The following is a 23,293-nucleotide window of genomic DNA, read 5'->3' as shown; positions in this document are numbered from 1 at the left end:
GGCTGGTCGTGGAGTCAATCGCCGCCGCGACTCTGTGACGCACTGTAAGAGGCAACGAGCCGGATGCGTTGGGGGAGGGAGACGGGTCGTGATTAGCCGGTTGCTATGTCACTCAATAGAGCTACCTTGTTGACAGCTGGAATACGGGGCGGGGGGAGGCGGGGGCGAGGCAGTAGCAGCCGCTGCTGGCTTAAAGGGACATGCACCCGGCACGGCCGCCTTTTTACGACATGGCGGTGGCCGGGGCCCCCGAGCACACGGTGAGCTGGAGGGAGGCGCGGCCGCGGCGGTCCGGCTGGGGACCATCTCCAGTATGTGGGGAGGCACGCGTAGGCCGTCTGTGGAGGCCTGACTGTGTCTGCTCGAGAGGAGGAGAACAAGGCGCTCTTCACATGCCCAGAGGCGCGCTTTCCGTTAGGCTGGGTTTCTATATTCCCTACCTCTGTCGGCTGCAGGAGAATCCCGCCTGCATCCTCACCCTGCCCACCTAGTATGGCCAGGGGCTGAGGGGGGATATAGTCAAAATGAACGTTAACTTTAGCCCTTTACTTGAGTTATTCCTCTTGCTTTAGGTAGGCCTTTTTGGCGGGGGGGGGGGGAGGGCGAGTATTAGTGGCCTCAATGTAAAATATAAGTGTAAGCCATTCAAATAAAGTTGAGTTTAATTCCTGGGGACTCACTGGACAGAAATTGGCTTTTCCGAGGTGTTTGTTGATCTAGCCTACAGCCTTGGGACTTCCTGGTGGTCTCCTTTTCAAGAACTGCAGTTTGGACCCTGCTTTGCCCTTTGGAGATCAGCCCAGCCTGACCCTGTGGGCCACTTGCTGTTTCTCAGACTCATCTTCTTTGGCTGTAGTGAAGGTAGACAGGGAAAGAGGAGAATTTCATTTAGGGCCTTCTCAGCAACAGGCAAGGCTGGGATGTGATTTTTAGATTCTTTTTTATCCCGCCTTTATTATTTTTATAAATAACTCAAGGTGGGGAACATACCTAATACTCCTTCCTATTTTCTCCACAACAACAACACCGTAATTACAGTGCATTTATCTATATTTGCCTTAAAAGGTGCATTAAAGGTACAAATTCTTTTTTAAAAACGAAGAATTACAAGCTTACGTAATGTGTAACTTTAATTCAAGAAGTTCTGGCAAGTTGTTATTTTAACTCTCTTAACTTAGGCTGGTCTTGTGCATTATTGGGGGTGGTATTTTTCAGGAATGCCTCTTCCATTATGTACCTGCTCAAGCATTTTAGTTGTCTGTCCTTCCTCAAAAGACAGAACCACGTGAGGTCTTTTTGCTATCAGGCAGCAAGATTTATTTTGTTCCAGGCATTTTTACTGTTTTATCTTCTGTTTAATTGAAAGTAACTGTTCTGCACAGGAAGTATCATTCCCATAGGATGCGATATCCAGAATGCAAAATTCACATGACTAGAAGATAGCATTTTCTATCTCCTTTCTGCTATCTCCTTTCTGCTATCTAGTTATCCAGATTTTTGCAGCCCACATACAATAGCCTTAGTTTTTTCTCTGGTCTATTAATTGCTTTTTATTGCTTTTCTTCTTTTTAAAAAATGCCTTTAGAAACTTTTAATGTTTTTACAACATTTGTAATCTATCCAGAGAAGAGCAATTATTGGACAGTTTAGAAATGTAAGTGATTGTAATGGTGTATAAAACGCAGTGGTGGTTTATCACAACATGCAAATAAACAGTATTACGAATTAGAGTACAGTATTCTAATACTGTATGTAAATATAGCATTACCACATGCCTTCCAATTAGTTTCAGATCTTGGCAGGATATTTCCTGATACTTTCTTTTGAGAGTTTTGAATCTCTATATAAGGAAATAGTGGTTTCCAAAGGATATATCTGCAGCAAAATAAATGTGTTTATGCATTTCTTTCTGTTCACCTCTGTTTTTTTTCTTCCAAGTATCATGTGTACATTGCTGAAATTAGAATTTTGGGGAAATGTAATCATGTGTGTTTCTGCTTCATAAAGTTTAAAAAGCTTGAATTACCCTACTGTATGAAATAACAGTTTTCTAAAATAAGGTGCTTACATTGCTTGACATCAGACTTTTTTAACCAGAATGTTCTCTCTCTCTCTGAAAGCTTCTAGATCTTCAACCCTGTAAGCTCTTTCTTGGATGTTAAATCCATTGAATTCTGTGACGTATTCTGAAAGAATATGTCTAGATCTGCATTGTGGAGGTATCTACTTTGTAGCATTATGCCTCTATATGTTCTTAGATGGTACAGTATTTCTGCAGGAGCTTATTTGAAGGATTAGGGCATATAATTTAAAATATGTAAAAAAAACTAGAAATTTAGGAATTGTAACGTTTTTATAATGTTTTAAACAAGCCACTTGAGAGCTTTAAGTACCGAGCATAATCTTCCTTTGGGGAGGTAGAATAAGTCTGCAGTTGCTACTTAAACTGAAATTGTATTGTAATCGTAAATAAGGTTATTTGGGAGTTCCATAGAGGGTGTTTCTCAAATAATTCTATATGTGATTCATATACTCAGGGACATGTTTTAAATATATTTAGAGTTGTGCTGAATTGCTTAGCAATTGGATGGCCCTAGAAACCAAATAAATAGATAAGTATTTATTCCAGATTAAGTTCTTATTGACTTACCTTGAAAATTGTGAGCTTGCAGCATTGAACTGACAACTGTTTGGGTCCCCATATCACACTGTGGCTTTTGCATTGCCTCTAAAGTTTTCAGAGCTCATTTGAGTACTTTTATTGAAGAGGTATTGAAGTATCTCCAGTTTACTCCCTATCTTATACTTTCCCAGTTTAGAGCGGCCCTGGATGTCCCAGAAGGGTAACTTAATCATAATATTGCATAGAAACCAGCTGAGCAAGGTATTTCAATTAAATGTTTATCACTTAAATTAGACCCGGTTATTGTGTGTGTGCAATAAGCCACAAAAGATTTATGTTCCGCTCCATGTCACATGGCCTAAACCATTTGGCAAGGATGCGTGGGAGGCAGGAGAGAAGAAGAAGAAAGTAATAATGGAAGTTGCATCATGAGATCCTGCCTTGGCTGTATTCATATCCATCCTAGTCATGTTTCCTTGGAAGCTTATAGCTTCTTTTTGTAGAAGTAAACTGGAGTTGTTGGGATATTTCCAAGCAGACAGGTAGATAATACAGTTTTAAATTATAACTCTCTTATCCCATGTTCTCCTTTCAAGAAGCCCAAGACATCATATATTGCTCCTTCCTTCCTTCCTCTTCAAAAACCACTCAAGAGTAAATTGAACTGCTAAGGGACAGTAGCAGGCCCAAGGTCACCTAATAAGCTTCATGCTGAGCAAGGATTTAATTTCTGGACTATAGTTCAGTTTGCTGTTTGTGAGTCATCTACTTGCCTGCTTGGAACAGCATTCTTTGTGGCCAGCTGAGCTCCAAGAGTGCAGCTGACTTGCCAGCAATGAGGGGCTGCATTTCAAAAACAGGCACCCTCTCTGCTAATAAGTTTCTTTTTTGTTGTTTATTCATTCAGTTGCTTCTGACTCTTCGTGACTTCATGGACCAGCCCATGCCAGAGCTTCCTATCAGTCGTCAACACCCCCAGCTCCCCCAGGGACGAGTCCGTCACCTCTAGAATATCATCCATCCATCTTGCCCTTGGTCGGCCCCTCTTCCTTTTGCCCTCCACTCTCCCTAGCATCAGCATCTTCTCCAGGGTGTCCTGTCTTCTCATTGTGTGGCCAAAGTATTTCGGTTTTGCCTTTAATATCATTCCCTCAAGTCTGGCTTTATTTCCTGGAGGATGGACTGGTTTGATCTTCTTGCAGTCCAAGGCACTCTCAGAATTTTCCTCCAACACCACAGTTCAAAAGCATCGATCTTCCTTCGCTCAGCCTTCCTTATGGTCCAGCTCTCGCAGCCATATGTTATTACAGGGAACACCATTGCTTTAACTATGCGGACCTTTGTTGTCAGTGTGATGTCTCTGCTCTTAACTATTTTATCGAGATTTGTCATTGCTCTTCTTCCAAGGATTAAGCGTCTTCTGATTTCCTGACTGCAGTCAGCATCTGCAGTAATCTTTGCACCTAGGAATACAAAGTCTTTCACTGCTTCTACATTTTCTCCCTCTATTTGCCAGTTATCAATCAAGCTGGTTGCCATCATCTTGGTTTTTTTGAGGTTTAGCTGCAAGCCAGCTTTTGCACTTTCTTCTTTCACCTTCATCATAAGGCTCCTCAGTTCCTCTTCACTTTCAGCCATCAAAGTGGTATCATCTGCATACCTGAGATTGTTAATGTTTCTTCCAGAGATTTTAACTCCAGCCTTGGATTCCTCAAGCCCAGCTTGTCGCATGATGTGTTCTGCATACAAGTTGAATAGGTAGGGTGAGAGTATACAGCCCTGCCGTACTCCTTTCTCAATCTTAAACCAGTCCGTTGTTCCGTGGTCTGTTCTTACTGTTGCTATTTGGTCGTTATACAGATTCCTCAGGAGGCAGACAAGATGACTTGGTATCCCCATACCACTAAGAACTTGCCACAATTTGTTGTGGTCCACACAGTCAAGGGCTTTAGAATAGTCAATAAAAGAAGAAATAGATGTTTTTCTGAAACTCCCTGGCTTTTTCCATTATCCATCGGATATTGGCAATTTGGTCCCTAGTTCCTCTGCCTTTTCTAAACCCAGCTTGTACATCTGGCAATTCGCTCCATGAATTGCTGAAGTCTACCCTGCAGGATCTTGAGCATTACCTTACTGGCATGTGAAATGAGTGCCACTGTTCGATAGTTTGAACATTCTTTAGTGTTCCCCTTTTTTGGTATGGGGATATAAGTTGATTTTTTCCAATCTGATGGCCATTCTTGTGTTTTCCAAATTTGCTGGCATATAGCATGCAGTACCTTGACAGCATCATCTTGCAAGATTTTGAACAGTTCAGCTGGGATGCCGTTGTCTCCTGCTGCCTTGTTATTAGCAATGCTTCTTAAGGCCCACTCAGCCTGTCTCTTCAGGATGTCTGGCTCTAGCTCACGGACCACACCGTCATAGCTATCCCCGATATTGTTATCCTTCCTATACAGGTCTTCCGTATATTCTTGCCACCTTTCTTGATCTCTTCTTCTTCTGTTAGGTCCTTGCCATCTTTGTTTTTGATCATACCCATTTTTGCCTGGAATTTACCTCCAATGTTTCTAATTTTCTGGAAGAGGTCTCTTGTCCTTCCAATTCTATTGTCTTCTTCCACTTCCGTGCATTGCTTGTTTAAAAATAATACCTTGTTTCTTCGGGCTAATCTTTGGAATTTTGCATTTAATTGGGCATATCTCCCCCTATCACTGTTGCCTTTTGCTTTCCTTCTTTCTTGGGCTACTTCTAGTGTCTCAGCAGACAGCCATTTTGCCTTCTTGGTTTTCTCTTTCTTTGGGATGTATTTTGTTGCCGCCTCCTGAACAATGTTGTGAACTTCTGTCCAGAGTTCTTCCGGGACCCTGTCTACTAAGTCCAGTCCCTTAAATCTATTCTTCACCTCCACTGCATATTCCTTAGGAATATTGGTGAGCTCATATCTAGCTGATCTGTGGGTCTTCCCTAATCTCTTTAGTCTGATCCTAAATTGTGCAATAAGAAGTTCGTGATCTGAACTACAGTCAGCTCCAGGTCTTGTTTTTACCAACTGTACAGATGTCCGCCACCTTTGGCTGCAAAGGATGTAGTCAATCTGATTTCGGTGTTGTCCATCTGGTGAAGTCCTTGCATAAAGCCATCTTTTAGGTTGTTGGAAGAGAGTGTTTGTTATGCAGAGTGAGTTGTCTTGGCAAAATTCTATCAGCCTATGTCCTGCTTTGTTTTGTTCTCCCAGGCCATGCTTACCTGTGATTCCAGGTGTCATTTGACTGCCCACCTTAGCATTCCAGTCTCCTGTGATGAAAATAACGTCTCTTTTAGGCATGTTGTCCAGTAGGTGCTGCAGATCCTCATAGAACTGATCTACTTCAGCTTCTTCAGCATCTGTGGTTGGGGCATATATTTGGATCACTGTGATGTCAGATGGCTTGCCCTGAATTTGAATTGAGATCATTCTATCGTTTTTTGGATTGTATCCAAGCACTGCGTTAGCCACTTTACTATTAATTATGAAGGCTACTCCATTTCTTCTGTGGTCCTCTTGTCCACAGTAGTAGATCTGGTGGTCATCTGATGTGAAGTGGCCCATTCCAGTCCATTTCAGTTCACTGACGCCCAAAATGTCTATCTTTAATCTTGACATCTCACCAGTAACCACATCCAATTTGCCCTGGCTCATAGATCTTACATTCCAGGTTCCAATGGTTTGTTGATCCTTAGAACATCGGATTCGCTGTTCACCACCAGCACCATCGGCCGCTAGCCGTCCTTTTGGCTTTGAGCTAGCTGCGTCATCACGTCTGGGGCTAGTTGAACTCATCCTCTGTTCCTCCGCAGTAGCATTTTGACCATCTTCCGACCTGGGGGTCTCATCTTCCAATGGTATACCGACATATCTCTGGTTGTACTGATCCATTTAGTTTTCACGGCAAGAATACTGGGGTGGGTTGCCATTACCTTCCCCAGGAATCGCCTTGAGTCTGACCTCTCTGTCATGACCTTCCCGTCTTGGGGGCCCTTCACAGTTTAGCTCATGGCATCATTGAGGTGCTCCAGCACCATGACAAGGTAACGATCCTTTGCTGAAGAATAAGTTTCTTTAGCTTTATTAAATCTGCATTCTGACTTTCCACTGATTGCTGTATGCCAGAAGCAGCTAGTGGAATAGATAGGTATTATCTGGATATTAGAAGCTAATTATATATTTAATGATGGTATCAGTTCATATCGTTGTTTTCAACTGCACATTAGTGTGAATGTCTGCTAGTAGAAACTCAAGCCTATCCCTGGCCTAGGGTCAGCCATATGATTCCTCCTTGCTTGAGGAAAGGCTGCCCATATCCTCCCAAGATTTTTTAAAAATGGCTGATGTTGCCAAATCTTGCACAAATGCTCAAATATCTTGAGAGTTTATGAGATTTCATCATTCTTGATTAGCTCTCTAGGATAGATTGCAGAAATCTTGGAGATTTCAGGCATTTTTGTGTGTGAAGAGGCACTTTAGCCTAGCACTGAAGAAGTTATAGACCCTGTCCTCAGTCTGCTGGAGTGTGATAATAACTGCTTTGGGGATTGATAATACTTATCAACTCAACAGTGGTTTCTCTAATCGAACTGTTATAGCCTTCTAAAGATTCAACTTGTTCTCCTTCCTGTTACGGATGAGTGCGGGATAGCATCTCTGTATCTTTCAAGGAGCTAAATTAGCTGTTTTTACTTGCTTTCAGGGTATTCTCCATGCAAGTCACAGATCTACATCATTCACTGATGGGCTTTCGGCAGCTTCCTTCTCAGAGTACCCCAGGCACAAACCATTCATTAATGCTGACCTATGTCGATCCCCTGCCAAGCCGGTAATTGCCTATCCAGAGAGTAACAGCAAAGGTAATATTTCTACCCAGAGGAAATGGGGCTGTCGGGAACAGTTTTTACTTTATATGTAATCCTGTTCAAAACAATAAATCAGCTTGAAAATGGTATTATCTTTCTAGGCCTTGGCATGCACTTCCTGTCTTAAAAAACTGCTGTATAAAATTTGAAGAAAGCTACGTGTTGTTTTGTGACATGGCTTAATAAAAATTGTGGGTGTTTCAGAAATGCATTGGTACATTTCTCAGGCACAGAATGGCAGCTTAGTTGTGCCTGTTCACCAGAGGAACAGGCACTGCTGGTTCCCTTCCCTTCCCTCCTGGTCCCAAATTTGCTCTCTCAGTATCTCCTTCCCAACTCCAAACAACTGCATAATTTCCCAGCCTCTGAATATTGGTTGTGATCAGAAATTACAACAGTTAACACTGGCTCTTCATTCAGCCTGCAACCTCTATCTCAGGACTGTATTTGCATGGCAGACCTCACGGCTTAAGCATCTGGCAACAGAATTCCTGATCTGATATTACTGGTCACCTTGTGCTTTGATTGCTGCAATTTATTCTGCGGGGGGCTGTCCTTGAAGGCAGTTCTGACGCTTCAAAGTTTAGAATACAGCTACCTGCCTACTGAGTGATTACTACCAGAATATCAGAATAGCACCAATCTTGTCGGAGCTGCACTGGTTCCCAGCAGACTGCCAGGTCCAGTTCAAGATGCTGATTATCACTTATAAAGCCCTTTGAGGTTTGGGACCTTGTTAGAATCATAGGGTTGGAAAGGACCTTGGTCTTCTAGTCACCCCCTCCCCCCGCAGGAATCCTCAACCATTTGTCCAGTTTTTTTCTTGTAAACCTTCAGTGATGGAGCAGCCACAACTTCAAGAGGCTGGCCGTTCCGTTGCTTAATACTGTAGCTCTGGGACTGACTTGGGTGGAGTCTCTCCATCCCCTCCATGCAACCCAAGAGGATGGGCTGAGAATCCCTCCCCTGAGAAAAGTCAGAGAGGGAACTAGGAAACAGCCCTTCTTGGCAGAAGTCCCCTCACTTTGAACAGCTTGCCTCCAGGGATGCAGATGACTCCTTTCCAAGGCCCTACTTCTTCAGTGGGCCTGCAGGGCGGAGGGTACAACTGTTGGAAGCAGTCAAACTTGGGAGGAATTATCTGTGTGCTTTAGGTGGTTTATGGTTTTCATTTGATTCTGAGCTGCCTAGAGTCCTCGGAGAACGCAGCATATCAATTACAGTAAATGAACGAATGAATAAATCTTGCCTAATTTTTGCACATTGTTGCTTCTTTCTTAACCTCTGTTTTTTCTAACATCTTGTCTGATGAAGATGTATTGCATTTTGATTTGGTCCTAGTAAAGGTATTGCCAAACTCTGGTGATTATTTTTTTTTCTCCTATAGTCTTAAGTGACCATGATTGCTGCTTATTAGCTGGCAAAAAATTGCCAGGCTAATATATATATGTGTTTGTGTGTACGATTGGCTGCTATAATGGACTTTTGGTGTTTAAAATAGTTGACATTGAAGCTGCTGTTGTGAATAGATGTATTCTTTATGGGCACCTATTAATTTTTTTGCACTGTTCTGTCATTACATTTTATAAGATATTAATATACTTTTGTTGTTCAATTAGAGGGATATAAATCAATAAAAGACGTTGAATGGAACAAAGGTCCAGTTGGTTGACATGTCTTGTTTTTTCAAGCTTATTTTTGTAGTAACTCTGCAATTTATATCTCAAAGCTGAGAAAGCTCTGAAATTAGGTTTAGATAAGGAAATACTGCCTATTCTGGAAAGGAAAGATAAAGTATCTAACACTGTTAATCTGAGACACACTACTACTATTACATTATAAGCCAGTATGACAGTCTCTTTGACATCCAGGGGAAAAAAAACAGTCCCTGAAAAATTCCTCTGTGACACATGTAATTTTCTGAGATGCATTCTGTTTTTATAGGATTTATCCATAATGCAGAAACAAATAACTGCCACTGCTTTCTCTGTCCCCAGCTATCTTGACTGGTACAGTATGCCATAGCTGCCATTTTGCCATACACCCTATAATTTATCTATCCTCTTAAACCTGCTTTGACTGGTTGATAAGTCCTCATTTAGATCAGTTTCCTGGCCCCTAATTGAAGTAAGGCAAATGTTATACCAGTTATCATTTGTGCTGGAATCCAGTGGGAGAATTATATTCCTGTCTTCCCTTACTTTGAATGTGTCCCTTGCGGGCCCTGAGTTCCAGGAAGCTGCATGGATTCTCGTCATCCTTTACCCATTTGATCTGATGTGGCCTACTCATGAATGAGAATGAAATTATAGGTTTCTTACTTGGAAGCACTTGGGAATCTTTGAGCTACATGTATACCCCAGGACATTAATTACCTTCCCTTTTGGAGTGGCTGCTGATAATCTAATTAAAATAGGATTATGCAAGTAAGGTTCTCTGTTGGCTGTTGCAGAGAAAAAGTGCTCCTGCTAATTATCAGTGACAGTGACTTCCTTGCAGAAGTGCCAGCATGAAGAACTGAAGTCATACTTTGTTTACAGCTCTCTGTGTTCCTCTTAACTGCAGAGGCTCAATTGCTCAAACATTATATCTGGCAATCTTTGTTCGGTATTAATGTTATTATATTAGAAGGTGTTCCACTTTTTTCAGGCCAAGAGCTGTACTCCAAAAAGTGGGCAAGGCTGGGACAAAAGCTGAATTAGATAAAAAATTTAACTCAGGTGCACAGTATGTAGAATTACATTAGGCAGGTGAATTACCCTAATATAATACTCTTCAAGTATTTAATATTTTTTTTTCATTCTGTAAAAATTGTATTATTTTTAATCATTTTCCTAATGGTCCTTGTGGAATAAGTGAGAGAGAAAAATGTGTCTTGCGCTAGGCCAGTGTTTTTCAAATTTGACAACTCTAAGATGTGTGGACTTCAGCTCCCAGAATTCCCCAGCCAGGATGTTTGATAGTTTGATAGCTGAACCATCATTGACTTATAATCTTTGCCCCCTTGAGTCCATCACCATCACCTGTCCCCTACCAGCTTGCTAACTGATGGGTCTAATTAAATTTGTTTATCTACCAGCCATATTCTCAGCTCTGAAGAACCTGCAGGAGAAAATACGACGGTTGGAGCTAGAAAGGATTCAAGCAGAAGAGAATGTGAAAAGCCTGACCAGAGAGACCTCAGATTATAAAAAAGTGCTAAGTGAGCAGTTGCTGGAAAGAGAACAATCGAAGTTGCAAGTGTCCAAGAAAAATGATGGTATATAGATATATCTTCTTTGCTCATCCACAAAACTTAGAATGGCGCAGGTACAGGGATGGATACTAAATGAGGCAGAGACATTTCCAGAAGCCATGTCTCCAGGGAATCCATTCGCTACATCTCTCCCAATTTTGGTTGCAGTCAGCATAACAATTCTGCATAGATTGAATGCGTCTATGTAAGCAGTCACTGTAGCCAAGTAGGATCCAACAGAAGAGAATCTCTGTAGCTCAGGGTTGAACTGTGGAGTCCTTGGTGCTCGCTGAGCTTGGTTGTTTGCTTGCAGACATTTTGTTGCCCGACTAGGCAACATCTTCAGTCTTCAAACATCTGTGAGCAGACTACCAAGCTGAGAGAGCCCCAAGGACTCCAGAAGTAGGATCCCTCCATGGGAAGATGTTCTGTGCATAAGTGCTGTACATAAGCTTCCTTTGCATAGTGGTTGAACCTGTGCCTTGCACGTCCAAATGAACGGCTGATGGCTATGACCCCACTGCTTTCCTTAAGTTTGAAGATCTCTCTCTCTCTCTCTCTCTCTCTGTGTGTGTGTGTGTGTGTGTGTAAGAATCTCTATTTGAAAAGGAACTTCCCTTTTTGAGTTCGGTAAGGAAGCTTGTAGTGCTTCCTATATGCCTCCTCCAAAGTAGTCACACAGATAAATGTGAATAATAATTGCATCACTAAAGTATTGTGGTTTGCAAGTGGCCCAGTGCAATATTCTCAACCTGTGGTCAAAGGATCTCTGCTGATCTCTGACACAGGCAACAAAATAAGAATACAGAGGTGTTTGGTTGTGTGGTTCAGAAAGGGGCAGTTGTTTTTCAGGGCAGTATATCTACATATTTTCTCATTGACCAATTTCTGAGAATCTCTGGAAAAACTTTAAAAAATCACTGTGAAAATATATTGTTCAGGAAAGCCTCAGCTAGAATTGAGGGTTTAGCCACAGCACTTTATGGAATTAGAATGCATAGTCCAGTTCCAAAAGCAATCTAGTTGCCACGATGCCCAACTGTGTCCTGCTTGCTGAGGAACTGGCAGACTTCTCTGTCAGGTTGCCATTAATCAGCCTTTGGCCAAGGCAAGTATGGGATCAAGTTCAACAGCACCTTGTTCTCCACCCTTCTGTTCCACATTGAGATGCATTTGTGGCTGGTCTGAGCACCTTGGGTGTGGATGTAAGGTAGCATATGTCTGCTCGATATACCTGGTCACATACTTCTGGTTCTTGATTCATTCATTGGATGTTCAAGTTGGATATTTCTCCTAGTCTTCTCACCTATCTGTTGGGAGCTTCTGGTTTCAAAGAGCCAGTCCTGTATCTAAATGCAGCCATTGGAACAGTCTCCTTAGGACCCATTCTGTGTTGGATCTGTAGCACGTATATTCTTCTTTGTTTGGAAGAAAAAAAAACTTTTAAAGAGATTTGCAGCGGCCAATCTGTCTGGTTCATGTGGAACTTCATAACAACGTTAGTTAACTTGCTTTTGCTGCACTACCTCCAGAGCTGGCAGCACAACTGGCAGCAGCCGAGACTCGCTGTAATCTTCTGGAGAAACAGCTGGAATACATGAAGGAAATGATAGCACAGGCAGAACTTGAGAAGACAACTGTCTTGGAGAAACAGGTACATGGGCCTTGTTAGTTCTAGCCACCCAAATATGATCATTCTACTCCTGGTCTATGGGTTCTAGAAAAGTTGCCAGTAGCCACAGCATCTTTTAAAACTTCCTAGAATTTGCTGTTAGACTATTTATCAAGGTCATTGGTTTAGCTGGTTTTAAAGGGAATAGACTGATTAGGGGAAGGTAGAATGTCAGTGGTTATTAGTCATGAAAGCTATAGATTACTTCCAAAATCAGAGAAAATCAACCCAAATACTAGCTTTAGAGAACAGCAACTTTCTTACAGCTGCTGAACTCAGTAGACCAGCATTTCCCAATATAGACATCTCCCAAATCTGTGGATTTTAATTTTCAGGATTAGCCATGATGGCTGGGAAATGTTGGGAACTGAAACCGTAGGGTGCAAAGGTATTACTGGAAATCAGGATGATGATTGAAGGAAACTAAAAAAAATAAAAATGGCAAGGGAATCTGGCAGACATTGTGTTGTATTACCTCTTGAATATCTTAGTTCTCAGCCTACCATGTAGCACTTCAGACTGCAGAAGACTGCAGAAAGAACATCCTAGAATTGTCTCCTACACATAATATCTGTTTTCTTTCTTATGGTCTAAAACTATATAGTCTAGGAACTGTTTTATTATTTCTTTGGTCAAAAATAGTTTATATTGGCCAAAGATAGTCCCCAGACTGAAATATCAGTGTTTAGCTATAGAATAAAATGTTTGAAGCCAGGTTCTTGAAAACATTTTACTTATGTCCAAGATTTTTTTTAAACTTTTGCTCTTTTCAGAGAAATACAAGTAACAAATGTGGTTGCTTTTTTTTTTTTTTTAATTTCCCCTCTTTTTGTGACATCAAGAGACAGAATTCAGTTCAACTGGGCCAGGTCTTTCTTCTCCATGACTTAAAGAGCTTTGTTTTCCTCCTTTTTTTTTTCCAGGCCACATTGGAAAGAGAGAGGACTGTTGATCACTCCCACGTGAAGTCCAAGTTGGAAAGGTTGGATCTGCTTGAGAAAGAATACACCCGGCTTACTGCAATGCAGTCTCTTGCAGAGGTGAGGGTTGGGGCTGCGCTCATTGTGGAGTGCAAATTTTGTGATAATGTAATCCTCAACCTTTTATCATATGTAGAATTCTGTATATCAGCCTTCTCAACCTAGGTGCCCACAAGATGTACTGACTAACTTAGAATTCTCTATCTAGCCAAGTCAGTGCTGAGAAATTTGAGAGTTTGCAACTACACAGATCGCGAGACTCCCAAGGAGAACACTGCTATAACAGGTCTACAGCAGACGCAATTCAGTGATTTCAGGGAAGCTGATTTCCCAGAAGTGAGAGCCAGTGTGGTATACTGGTTAAGGTTTTGGACTGGGAGAAAGGCCCAGATTCAAATCTACACTCTGCATGGAAGTCCACTGCTGATCTTGGGCTAGTCACTCTCTCTCAGCCCAGCCTACCCCTCAGAGTTGTTGTGGAGAAGGAACTGGAGGAAAGTGTCCTACGTACATCACTTTGATTGTCTGAAGGCAGAGTGAGATATAAATCAAGCAATAAATAAAGTAGGCAAAAGATTGCAGATTGTTGTTGTTTTATCTCAAGAATGATAAACATTTCTGTGATGATAGACTGTTCACTTTTTACAAACTTCTTAAAGGTTTTTGGCTACCTGTTGAAAAAAAAAATTCTGAATTTGCCCTGGATGTATGGATGTTCAGGTTGTAGGTTCTGTTGCAGGACTACCAACCTGTTCAAGGTGCCTCTTCTGTGTTCAGCCAGGAATTTTTGAAAAACAAATTTCAAATTCCCCTTTGTCCCAAACTGGTGGTTTGGGACCTGGTGGTCTCCCAAATCTTATTTTTATGCACCCTGATTTTTTGGGGTTTCTTTTCCTTGCTGCAGCTGTTTTTAAACAGTTTGGCGGCTGCAACTCTTTGCCTAATCATAAAGATCTAGTAGTAGATTCCCAATCAACCTTCTACCAGCTGCTATACCAGATGGAATCTTGGTCTGAGTCAATAGGGTCTTTCTGTGTTCTTATTTATTACTTTTATACTGGAAATGAGCAGTCAGTAGGCAGATCAGAAGAACATTTTCCTTGCAAACAAATGTATCTGTGGTGCCCCCTATCCTTGAAAGATGTCACTGATACCTATTCTGTTTACCCTTTGCTGTCCTACTTTTTTATGCGGGGTGGGTGGGTAAAATTGGCTGTTTTCTAGAACTATAAAGTAGGCTAGACTACTACTTTTTTTAAAGGAAAGATTAAGATTTGGATCAGGATTTGGATCAGCCACATGGCATCCCACCCAGCGCAGTATAGTAGCAGCAACATTTTGCTTGAGATTATCTTGCTTTAATTTGTTTAAATAGAAAAAAATGAAAGAATTGGAAGAGAAGCTCCAAGAGGAAGAACGTGCTCGGAAGCTGGTGCAGGTGAAAGCTGCCGAGGTAAATCCTATTCATGTGGGCTGTTGTCCTGCCAATGAGATACCCCTGCCTTGGTTGAGGAGGTGATCACGTGGACCTGGGGAGGTTCTGTATTGCTTCAGAGACACAAGAGGCCAATTTGCACAAGATTTAAGTGTCTGAACAGTCAGGCCAACAAGTAGGATATAGACTGCAGATGCTTTCTTTGGAAGACAACACAACTATATTGTGTTAAATAGTCACATTCAGGTTTGTGGGGAAAAATGAGTGCTCCTCTAGCTTTTTCATGCAGATTCCCCCAAGCTACACATAGTGTATATATTTGTTGATTTAATAATGCAATTCCTTCATATTGGGTCATGGGGCAATAGCTCACTATTACATTCTAGGCTGAGTCACTTACTGTACTAAACCGTAATTGGTTTAACAGAGGAATAAATCACAAACATTGGGGTCATACAACAGATTAAGCTGAAACACAGTATGATGTTTGTGTTTCATAAGTCCAGCCAATCCAGTTGCTCCCAAAGTTCTGCTGCCATTTGGGAAAAAGCAAGACTTTTAATGGTAATAAAAGAGAATTTCCAGCTCTCCAGTGAACATCTAACAAGCAACAGGAAAGGGGAATTGGGGTGCTTTAACCTTTCTCTTGCCTGCAACTTTTCTACAATATACCTTCCCTCCCTCTTTTCCTCCAGCTAATGTCCCAAATGCCTGATTGGGAGAGAAATAACTCTGGAGTTCAACCTCTGTAGAATCTCACTTTTAGGGATCCAAATTGACAAGCCAAGGAAGGGCTTATTTCTGGATTGGTCCATCCCCAAGTGTCAAGTTCTGTTACTGTGATTGAAAGAATAAAATAATTCCCAGACTTATCTTGGCAGCTTCAGACAGGGTTGGAGACAAATAGAAGGTTGCTGCAGGCCCAGACCCAGCCGGCACCAGTCTTGATGCCTTCAAAACCCAAGAAGATGAAAAAAAAACCAAAGCAGCTGGAGAAGGTAGGCTGAGGCTACTTGCTTGCAGTCTTATAAATACTTGCTTGGGAATCTTACTGAACTCAGTAGGATTTACTTCTTGGTAACACTATTGTTAGATTCATGAAATAAATCTATTACTGATTGTGCATTAATGAATTGTATCCAAATCTACTTGCATTTAGCAACAAAAGGGACAAGTAAGTCATCATTATTTTAGTCCCGCTGGTATCAGTAAAATACCACAATTAAATTCCAAGAGGTTGGTGCCACTCCTGAAAAAGGACTGTTCATAGTGGATTACCTGAGAAGTTTCGTTCACCGGTGGCCTTTGGATCAAGGGCTCTGCTGACTAATGGCATGTTCCACTGATTTGATGTGAAGAAAGTGATGCTCAGAATACCTGGGCCCTAAAATAATGTGGAGCCTTAAAGGTCAAACTCGAAACATTAAGTGGAACCTCAAAAGAGACCCAACCTGGCTTGTTGATAGCTGTGATAGCCAAACAGAGCTTCCATACCATGGGGTAGTGAGGTCTTTTAGCAAGGAGTCACAGAATGATTGGAGCATCGCTTTTGCAAGGGTGGAACTTGCAAAGAGGATGACCTTCTGAAAGAACCTGCCCAGTAGCTGCTGGAAACTGAATGCTGGAATAGATGGTTTGGTCTCGTTTAGCAAGGGCCCTGTTTGCATTCTTAAGTCCTGTAAAGGATGATAGACGTTTTACATATTTTATAAGGGTGATACACACACACACACACATATACACATACAGACAGTATGCATACACACACACACATATACACACACATACATATACATACATACATGTATATACACACGCATACCTACAGTGTGTGTGTATATGTGTGTGCGTATATATATCCTGAACTCTTTACTTGTAAACAAGGTGGCTAGCCTTACGCATCTGTTTAAGAGCAAATCGATTCTCAAAAGGTTTCTAGAAAGATAGCACTGCGGTTATCTAGCCTGCTAAACTAAGTGTCATAAGGTATCCTTAATAAGTCTTTCATTGGGTAACCAAATGCAGTGATCTGTATGGCTTAATCAATTTCAGTTGTTCAAGAATGAATCAGCCAGGAATCTCCTAAATTAGAGTGTCTAGTAGCATGTCAGAAAACAAAGGCACTGCTCACTGCTGGACTCCTGCTTTGTAGGAGCTGCCCAAGTCCTGTTTTATGTATGGGTTCTGTCTCTCTTGGGATAGCTCCATGCCCTAGCTGGATGTCATTCTTCCAAAAGATACAGAAAAAGATCACCTTAGACTATTTTTCCACCTCTTATTATAAGAAACATTCCTTTTAAAACAAACACTAAAAAATCTCTTGTTTCACAAAGTTCTTAAGAAGCAGCAATGGTTTATATTATATTATTGGTCTGCTCTCAAGGCCTTAATACAAGCGTGAGAGACCTGAATGATCTCATTTAATTACCAGCTTTATGTATTTCATATGAGCGGAACTGGGTCTGGCATAATTTCTTCTCTTGAGGAAGCTTCTTCTCTCTCCTTTAGAATGACACGGGAATGACCCACTTCCATGCACAGCCCCACTACAGGCTACGATTGGGTGATGTGCCATTTGTTGCTGGGAAGGTAAAGAAGCATAATTTTCAGAGCCCTGATCACTCGATGCTGTCATAGGGAGCACACAGTGGGAAAGGGTGGCTGTTTTCATTAAATCCCTATAGTCATCCCAGGAGTATCTTGGTAGCCGTTCTTGGAAGAGAATCCGGAATGAAGTGGATCTCTATTCTGACCTTAGTTCTGAACGAAGAATGCTGCAGCTTGTGCAGGCAAAACATCAGTGCCCAAATACAAAAGGGAGATTTCAGCAGGCTTTTTGTTGGTTGGGGGACCAGAAGTTCTCCAGATGTTGCTGAGCTGTATAATTTGTGGCATTCCTCATTGGCCATGCTGCTTCTGGCTTCTGTTTATAGCCAGAGGGCCCAGAAAGGAGTGTGCGGGGGGAGAGGGTACAGGGGAGAAAGAGATTGGAAAAAGGGCTCAAAGGTGAGAAAGCATGGACTCATCAAATGGCTGGCATGCAGCCCCCTGTAGATTCCTTGAAGGGACAATCCAACCGTAGACCGGTCTACTCTTTTTTTCTGGTCCTCCTGGCAACGGTGCCTTCAGACACAAAACTGAGCACAAGGCAGAATGGTTTCTAAAGCAAACCAAGAAGTTTACTGCTGGTTCCATTTGTGGGGTTTTGTTTTGTTTTTTTGGTCACATATTTGAAGAAAATAGATTGGTTCAGGCTAGGAAATTTAAGACTTAACAATTGCCTTAAATTTTCTTGGCCACACTACGGTGTGATTTTTTACTAGGTGGAGTTGAGCCATCACTCTCAAGGGATTGCATGCGAATGGAAAAGGGACATCATTCTGTTTCTGTAGAAGTCAGAAATTCCTGACTGTCTCGCTTATTTTTTAAAGGATCCCAAATAGAAGAGAGGGAACATCTTGAGTGCTGGAAGCCACTGATGTTCAGTGTTGAAAATGGTCGGCTTAGGGTGGGATGTTGAATCCAGGGCTGCACAGGGCTTTGTGTGTGCCATGTCAGGGGCTGCCCTCCGAACCGAGTGGGGCCTCTTTTTATTTTTCCTTAAATTTTTTCTTTTGCAGGATTTGTTAATAATGACCAAATTCCATCCTCATCTTATCTTGGTGCAGAGACAGTAACGTTTTTTGCCTTAAAGCACCACAGTCCTTTTTAAAGACATCACCATAAAAATAGGGTGTAAAAATGTTGGCCCTCCACCCATTTGGGATTTTATTATGGGATCGTTAACAATGTTAAGAAGTGTCAGTCTGTTTGGTCTGTTCAGTGCATAACCTTCCTGCTTTCCATTTCTGCTCTCCGTCATCGCCTCAGTCTACCAGCCCAAGCCACTCAGTCACAGCCAATGTGCAGCACGTGCTCCACCTCATGAAGCATCATTCGAAAGCCCTCTGCAACGACCGCGTGGTCAGCGAAGTCCTGCTGTGTAAACAGATGAACAAGGGCAGGAGACCTTCTTTATCTTCCATTTCTTCCACGTCCCAAGGAGACCTTTCTGAGGTGCTTCTGACATTACAAGATGAGCTCGGGCAAATGAGTTTGTGAGTCAAAACTCTCATGCAAATGTTCACCTTATGATCCTTTTCTGAGCATATCTGTATTTATTACAGTCAGGACCAGAAATATTGGAAGAAGCATAGCTGTTTTGGCATTTGGCCTCCGTACACCACCACATTGAAGTTGAAAGGAAGCACACCCAGATGGGAGCGAAGTCAGGACTTTCAGCTGTCATTCAAGGGCTTTGACAAAAGTGGGGCATTAACCATTCAGGAAGTACAGCCTGTGGCATACTCACACCCCCATTATTGATTGCTCATAAGTAATGGAACAGACCAACATCATTACAAACATAAGGATCGCCTTTAATACCTGGATGAAAATCCTTTGCAGTCAATGACTGCCTGAAGTCTGGAACCCATGGACATGACCAAATGCTGAGTTTCCTCCCTCGAGATGCTTTGCCAGGCCTTTACTGCAGCTGCTTGTTTGTGGATCTTTCTGCCTTCAGTCTTCTCTTCAGTAAGTGAAAAGCATGCTCTATTGGGTTGAGATCAGGTGACTGACTTGGCCATTGAAGAACATCTCACTTCTTTGCCTTGAGAAACTCTTGGGTAGCTTTTGCTGTATGTTTTGGGTCATTATCCATCTGCAATATGAAGCCGCGTCCTATCAGTTTGGCAGCATTTGGCTGAATCTGAGCAGAAAGTATAGCCCTATGCACTTCAGAATTCATCCTGCTGCTTTTATCAGCAGTCAGGTCATCAATAAACACCAGTGACCCAGTTCCATTGGTAGCCATGCCATAACCCTGCCTCCACCATGTTTGACAGATGATGTGATATGCTTTGGATCATAAGCTGTTCCTTTTCTTCTCCATACTTTTCTCTTCCCATCATTCTGGTGCAAGTTAATCTTGGTTTCATCAGTCCAAAGAATCTTATTCCAGAACTGGGCAGGCTTTTTAAGGTGTTTGCTGGCAAAGTCTAATCTGGCCTTCCCATTCTTGAGCTTTACCAGTGGTTTGCACCTTGTTGTGAAGCCTCTGTATTTACATTCATAAAACCATCTCTTGACTGTAGATGTTGACAATGACATGCCTACCTCCTCAAGAGCATTCTTCAACTGGCTAGATACTGCGAAAGGGTTCCTCTTCACCATGAGCAGAATTCCGTGGTCATCCACTTTAGTTGTCTTCCATGGTTTTCCAGGCCTTTTGCTGTTGCTGAGCTTGCCAGTTAATTCTTCCTTTTTCAGGATGTTCCATACTGTTGTATTGGCCACTCCCAGTGTTTTTGCTGTATCTCTGATGGGTTTATTTTGTTTTCTCAGCCTAATGATGGCCTCCTTCACTCTCATGGACGCCTCTTTGGACCTCACGTTGAGAGTTCCAGGAACAGCTACCAAATGCAAATGTGACACTCAGAACCACCTCCAGCCTTTTATCTGCTTGATTGGTTATGGGGTACCCAGGAAACAGGCCACACCTGGCCATGCAGCTGCTTGTCAGCCATTCGTTCCATTATTTATGAGCCACCAACGATGGGTGTGTGTGTGTATGCCACGGGCTGTACTTCCTGAATGGTCAGTGCCCCACTTTTGTCAAACCCCTTGAATGACAGCTGAAAGTCCTGACTTCGCTCCCATCTGGGTGTGCTTCCTTTCAACTTCAATGTGGTGGTGTACAGAGGCCAAATGCCAAAACAGTTATCCTTGTTCCAATATTTCTGGTCCTGACTGTACATAGTGATCTGGCAAGAGCTCTTTGTAATTCTATTTGTGTTTTTTTGGAAACCAGTCTGGTGATGCTTTCCACATAAGAGACATGCATAGGATGCTGTATACTAGGAAAAAACAACTTGTCCAAATGCAGTGTGTGTATCTGTCTCTGTGGCTATTGGGGGTGCTACAGGGAAAATTTCATGAAACTGAATGTGAAACTGCTGCTACGAGTGAGAAATTGGCTGTTTCAGGCATTTGGGAGGTGTTCCAAATTTGAAACTCTTACCTGAAACACTTAAAACTGTACTCGAAAGAGGATGTTTCATGTAACTTCATGTTTGCAATTCTGATTTTGCATGCTCCTCCTCTCCGTCCATGTAGCCAGCTCTCTATCATGCAGTGTCATGGGCCCTCAGTCAGAAATGTATGGGTGAAATTTGTATCTCCTTGCTGAAAACATATTCTAAATGTACACATTTTCTCTTCAGTCAGGATGTAGGAAGCTGGGGAAAGGGGAGAGACAGAAAACCTGAAATTGATGCTCCAAAGAAGGAAGAGCATATGGTGTGAACGGTCATTGCGAGACAGGAAAACAAGTTTTCCCCACTGCAAAAGAGCCTCCATTTATGTTGTATTCACTGATCATAATACAAGACTTCCAAACTCCTTAAGGCAGAAGGTCAAAATATAAGATATCTTCTATCACAGTGTTTCTCAACCTCAGCAACTTTAAGATGTGTGGACTGCAACTCCCAGAATTCCCCAGCTAGCATGAGTGTGGCTGGCTGGGGAATTCTGGGCGTTGAAGTCCACACATCTTAAAGTTGCTGAGGTTGAGAAACACTGTTCTATCAGTTCCAAACATTGGTATGAGACAGTGCCTCCCTGTGTTCCTCTCCCAACCTTTGGTATTGTCTCCCATGTTCCTTCCAGGATTTGGGGGAAAAAAATAGAGAAGAGAAAAATGATGGATTATTTTTTTAATTAGATGAATTTATTTTGATTTTAGTCTTGGTTATTCTTGAAGTCTCCCTTCAAGTCAAGCTATCCGTGTTGCTTTTCTTGGCAGCAGTGTGAAACATAATGGCCTTTCATCAAAGCTCTTGCTATCCATGCAATATGAACAAGACAGCAAGACTCCAAAGCAATGAGTTTGCATGAAGAAATGCATGATCCCAGTCTAGCTTTCAGGGGTCTGAGATACTGGAGTCTGGATATTAATGTGGAGCTAGCCAATTATCTGACGTATTTGGAATTGTCTAGGGACAGTCACTTTAATGTACTGTCATCTGCCTTGTGGGAAGGTCCATTTCATAAAGTTTTGTAGAAGGAATGGATTTGTTCCAAGTACTTCAGCAGCACTTGAAACTTTGGGCCCTGTCAGACTATGCTACAAGTTTTAAAGGGATACATGAAGTAAGATTACTCTACCCATTGGATCAAATTGTCCAGATCATCCAGACAACTTCTGTGCCTTCCTTCTGTTACTAGGTAGACCCTCAAAGATCATGCACGATGTGGCCAAATTATGTGTTGCAGCATGTAGAGCTCCTTTATAACATTTTTTTTAATCTGGTTGCAAAGTCAATCCAGTTGACTTTGATCTTGACATTATAGTGCTGCTTAGAATTGCCTCTGTTTTTAGTATGGTTTATTTTAATGTTGCTAGTCTTTGACTATGTTCATTCGTTCATTCATTCAGTAAAGAAGTGGTTTTTCCCAGGATTTTTTTTTTACTTCCCAGCCTAGCATACAGCTCTAGTGTTCCCTGGAGGTCTTCCAAGTACTAACCTGACCCTGTAAACTTTTGAGTTATATCAAGATGGGCCGGGTACTATCACTGAATTTAATGGGACTTCCTCCTGGTTGTAATATTTGGTAGTTACATATGTTAAAAAACCTGCTTTGAGTGATGTTACAAGCTTTACCTGATTTAATTCAAAGTAGACAATGATTTTAAAAAATCCTGGAAAACATCCAACTTTTTTTGGCCTGGTGGCTGTACTTTGTCCTTGCATTTTGTCTGGCAGTGGCAAGGGATGTGGCTGATGATGTCATAACTTTACTGGAATTGGCAGAGCATCTCAGAGACCATAGGATTGTTCTGTTTCCTTGCTTCGAAATCAGAGTTGGCACTTCAGTTCTGGAAGGAGAAACCCATGCCAAATTTCCCTTTATGCCAGCTTCCAGGGAAGCTTCTTGGAGGTTTTAGCGTTGGGAACTACTACAAGGTGATCAAGTTGGATTAGGTGGAAAAAGAAGCAGTAGATCCTATTCCTTATTTGCTAATCTCTTCTGAAAATGCTGGATTCTTCTGACATTTAAGTACGCCAAGACAATACTGGGATTGCTTTGCGGGGGAAAAAAATTGTTCCTATTAGCAAAGTGGGTCTGAAATATATGTATTAAATAAATTAATAATCAGCTTTTTTTTAGCTTTTGTTTTGTTTGTTTTGCCTATAAGTGAACACCAGCGTTTAGCAAAATTCATCCATGAAGCTTCAACAATTGCCTTAAGGGGAGATTTGGAGAGGGAGTTGGAAGTGCTTGTGAAAAGGATGGAGGCCAAGGCTGAACAAATCAATAAAATCCAGAGGCATCGGGCACGGGTGAGTCATCCTGAAGACTGCTTTCAGGCCCCTATGAAATCATTGGAGAGCCAGTTTGGTGTAGCAGTTAA

The 23,293-nt window shown here is 41.9% G+C and overlaps 1 protein-coding gene across 2 annotated transcripts in view; it reads left to right on the top strand.

The window, feature by feature from the left end:
* The first annotated feature begins 143 nt into the window (after nucleotides 1-143).
* Nucleotides 144-23,293, top strand: part of CEP57 (centrosomal protein 57) — a 29,324-nt gene continuing 6,174 nt past the window's right edge. Inside the window, exons 1-10 of one of the 2 annotated variants that reach the window (XM_063305880.1) lie at nucleotides 144-260; nucleotides 7,354-7,510; nucleotides 10,596-10,775; nucleotides 12,284-12,405; nucleotides 13,347-13,463; nucleotides 14,779-14,856; nucleotides 15,720-15,836; nucleotides 17,347-17,427; nucleotides 18,709-18,935; nucleotides 23,078-23,222. In XM_063305880.1, the coding sequence (XP_063161950.1) occupies nucleotides 201-260; nucleotides 7,354-7,510; nucleotides 10,596-10,775; nucleotides 12,284-12,405; nucleotides 13,347-13,463; nucleotides 14,779-14,856; nucleotides 15,720-15,836; nucleotides 17,347-17,427; nucleotides 18,709-18,935; nucleotides 23,078-23,222 (1,284 nt within the window). In that variant the 5' untranslated portion in view covers nucleotides 144-200. The remainder of the gene's footprint in view (nucleotides 261-7,353; nucleotides 7,511-10,595; nucleotides 10,776-12,283; nucleotides 12,406-13,346; nucleotides 13,464-14,778; nucleotides 14,857-15,719; nucleotides 15,837-17,346; nucleotides 17,428-18,708; nucleotides 18,936-23,077; nucleotides 23,223-23,293) is intronic. The other variant, XM_063305881.1, reaches the window with a different exon arrangement.

The sequence above is a fragment of the Candoia aspera genome, chromosome 5 (assembly GCF_035149785.1).
Source record: "Candoia aspera isolate rCanAsp1 chromosome 5, rCanAsp1.hap2, whole genome shotgun sequence".
Classification (NCBI taxonomy): Eukaryota; Metazoa; Chordata; class Lepidosauria; order Squamata; family Boidae; genus Candoia; species Candoia aspera.
The sequence above is the reverse complement of the archived record's forward strand: the minus strand, read 5'-3'. Positions and strand labels throughout refer to the sequence as shown.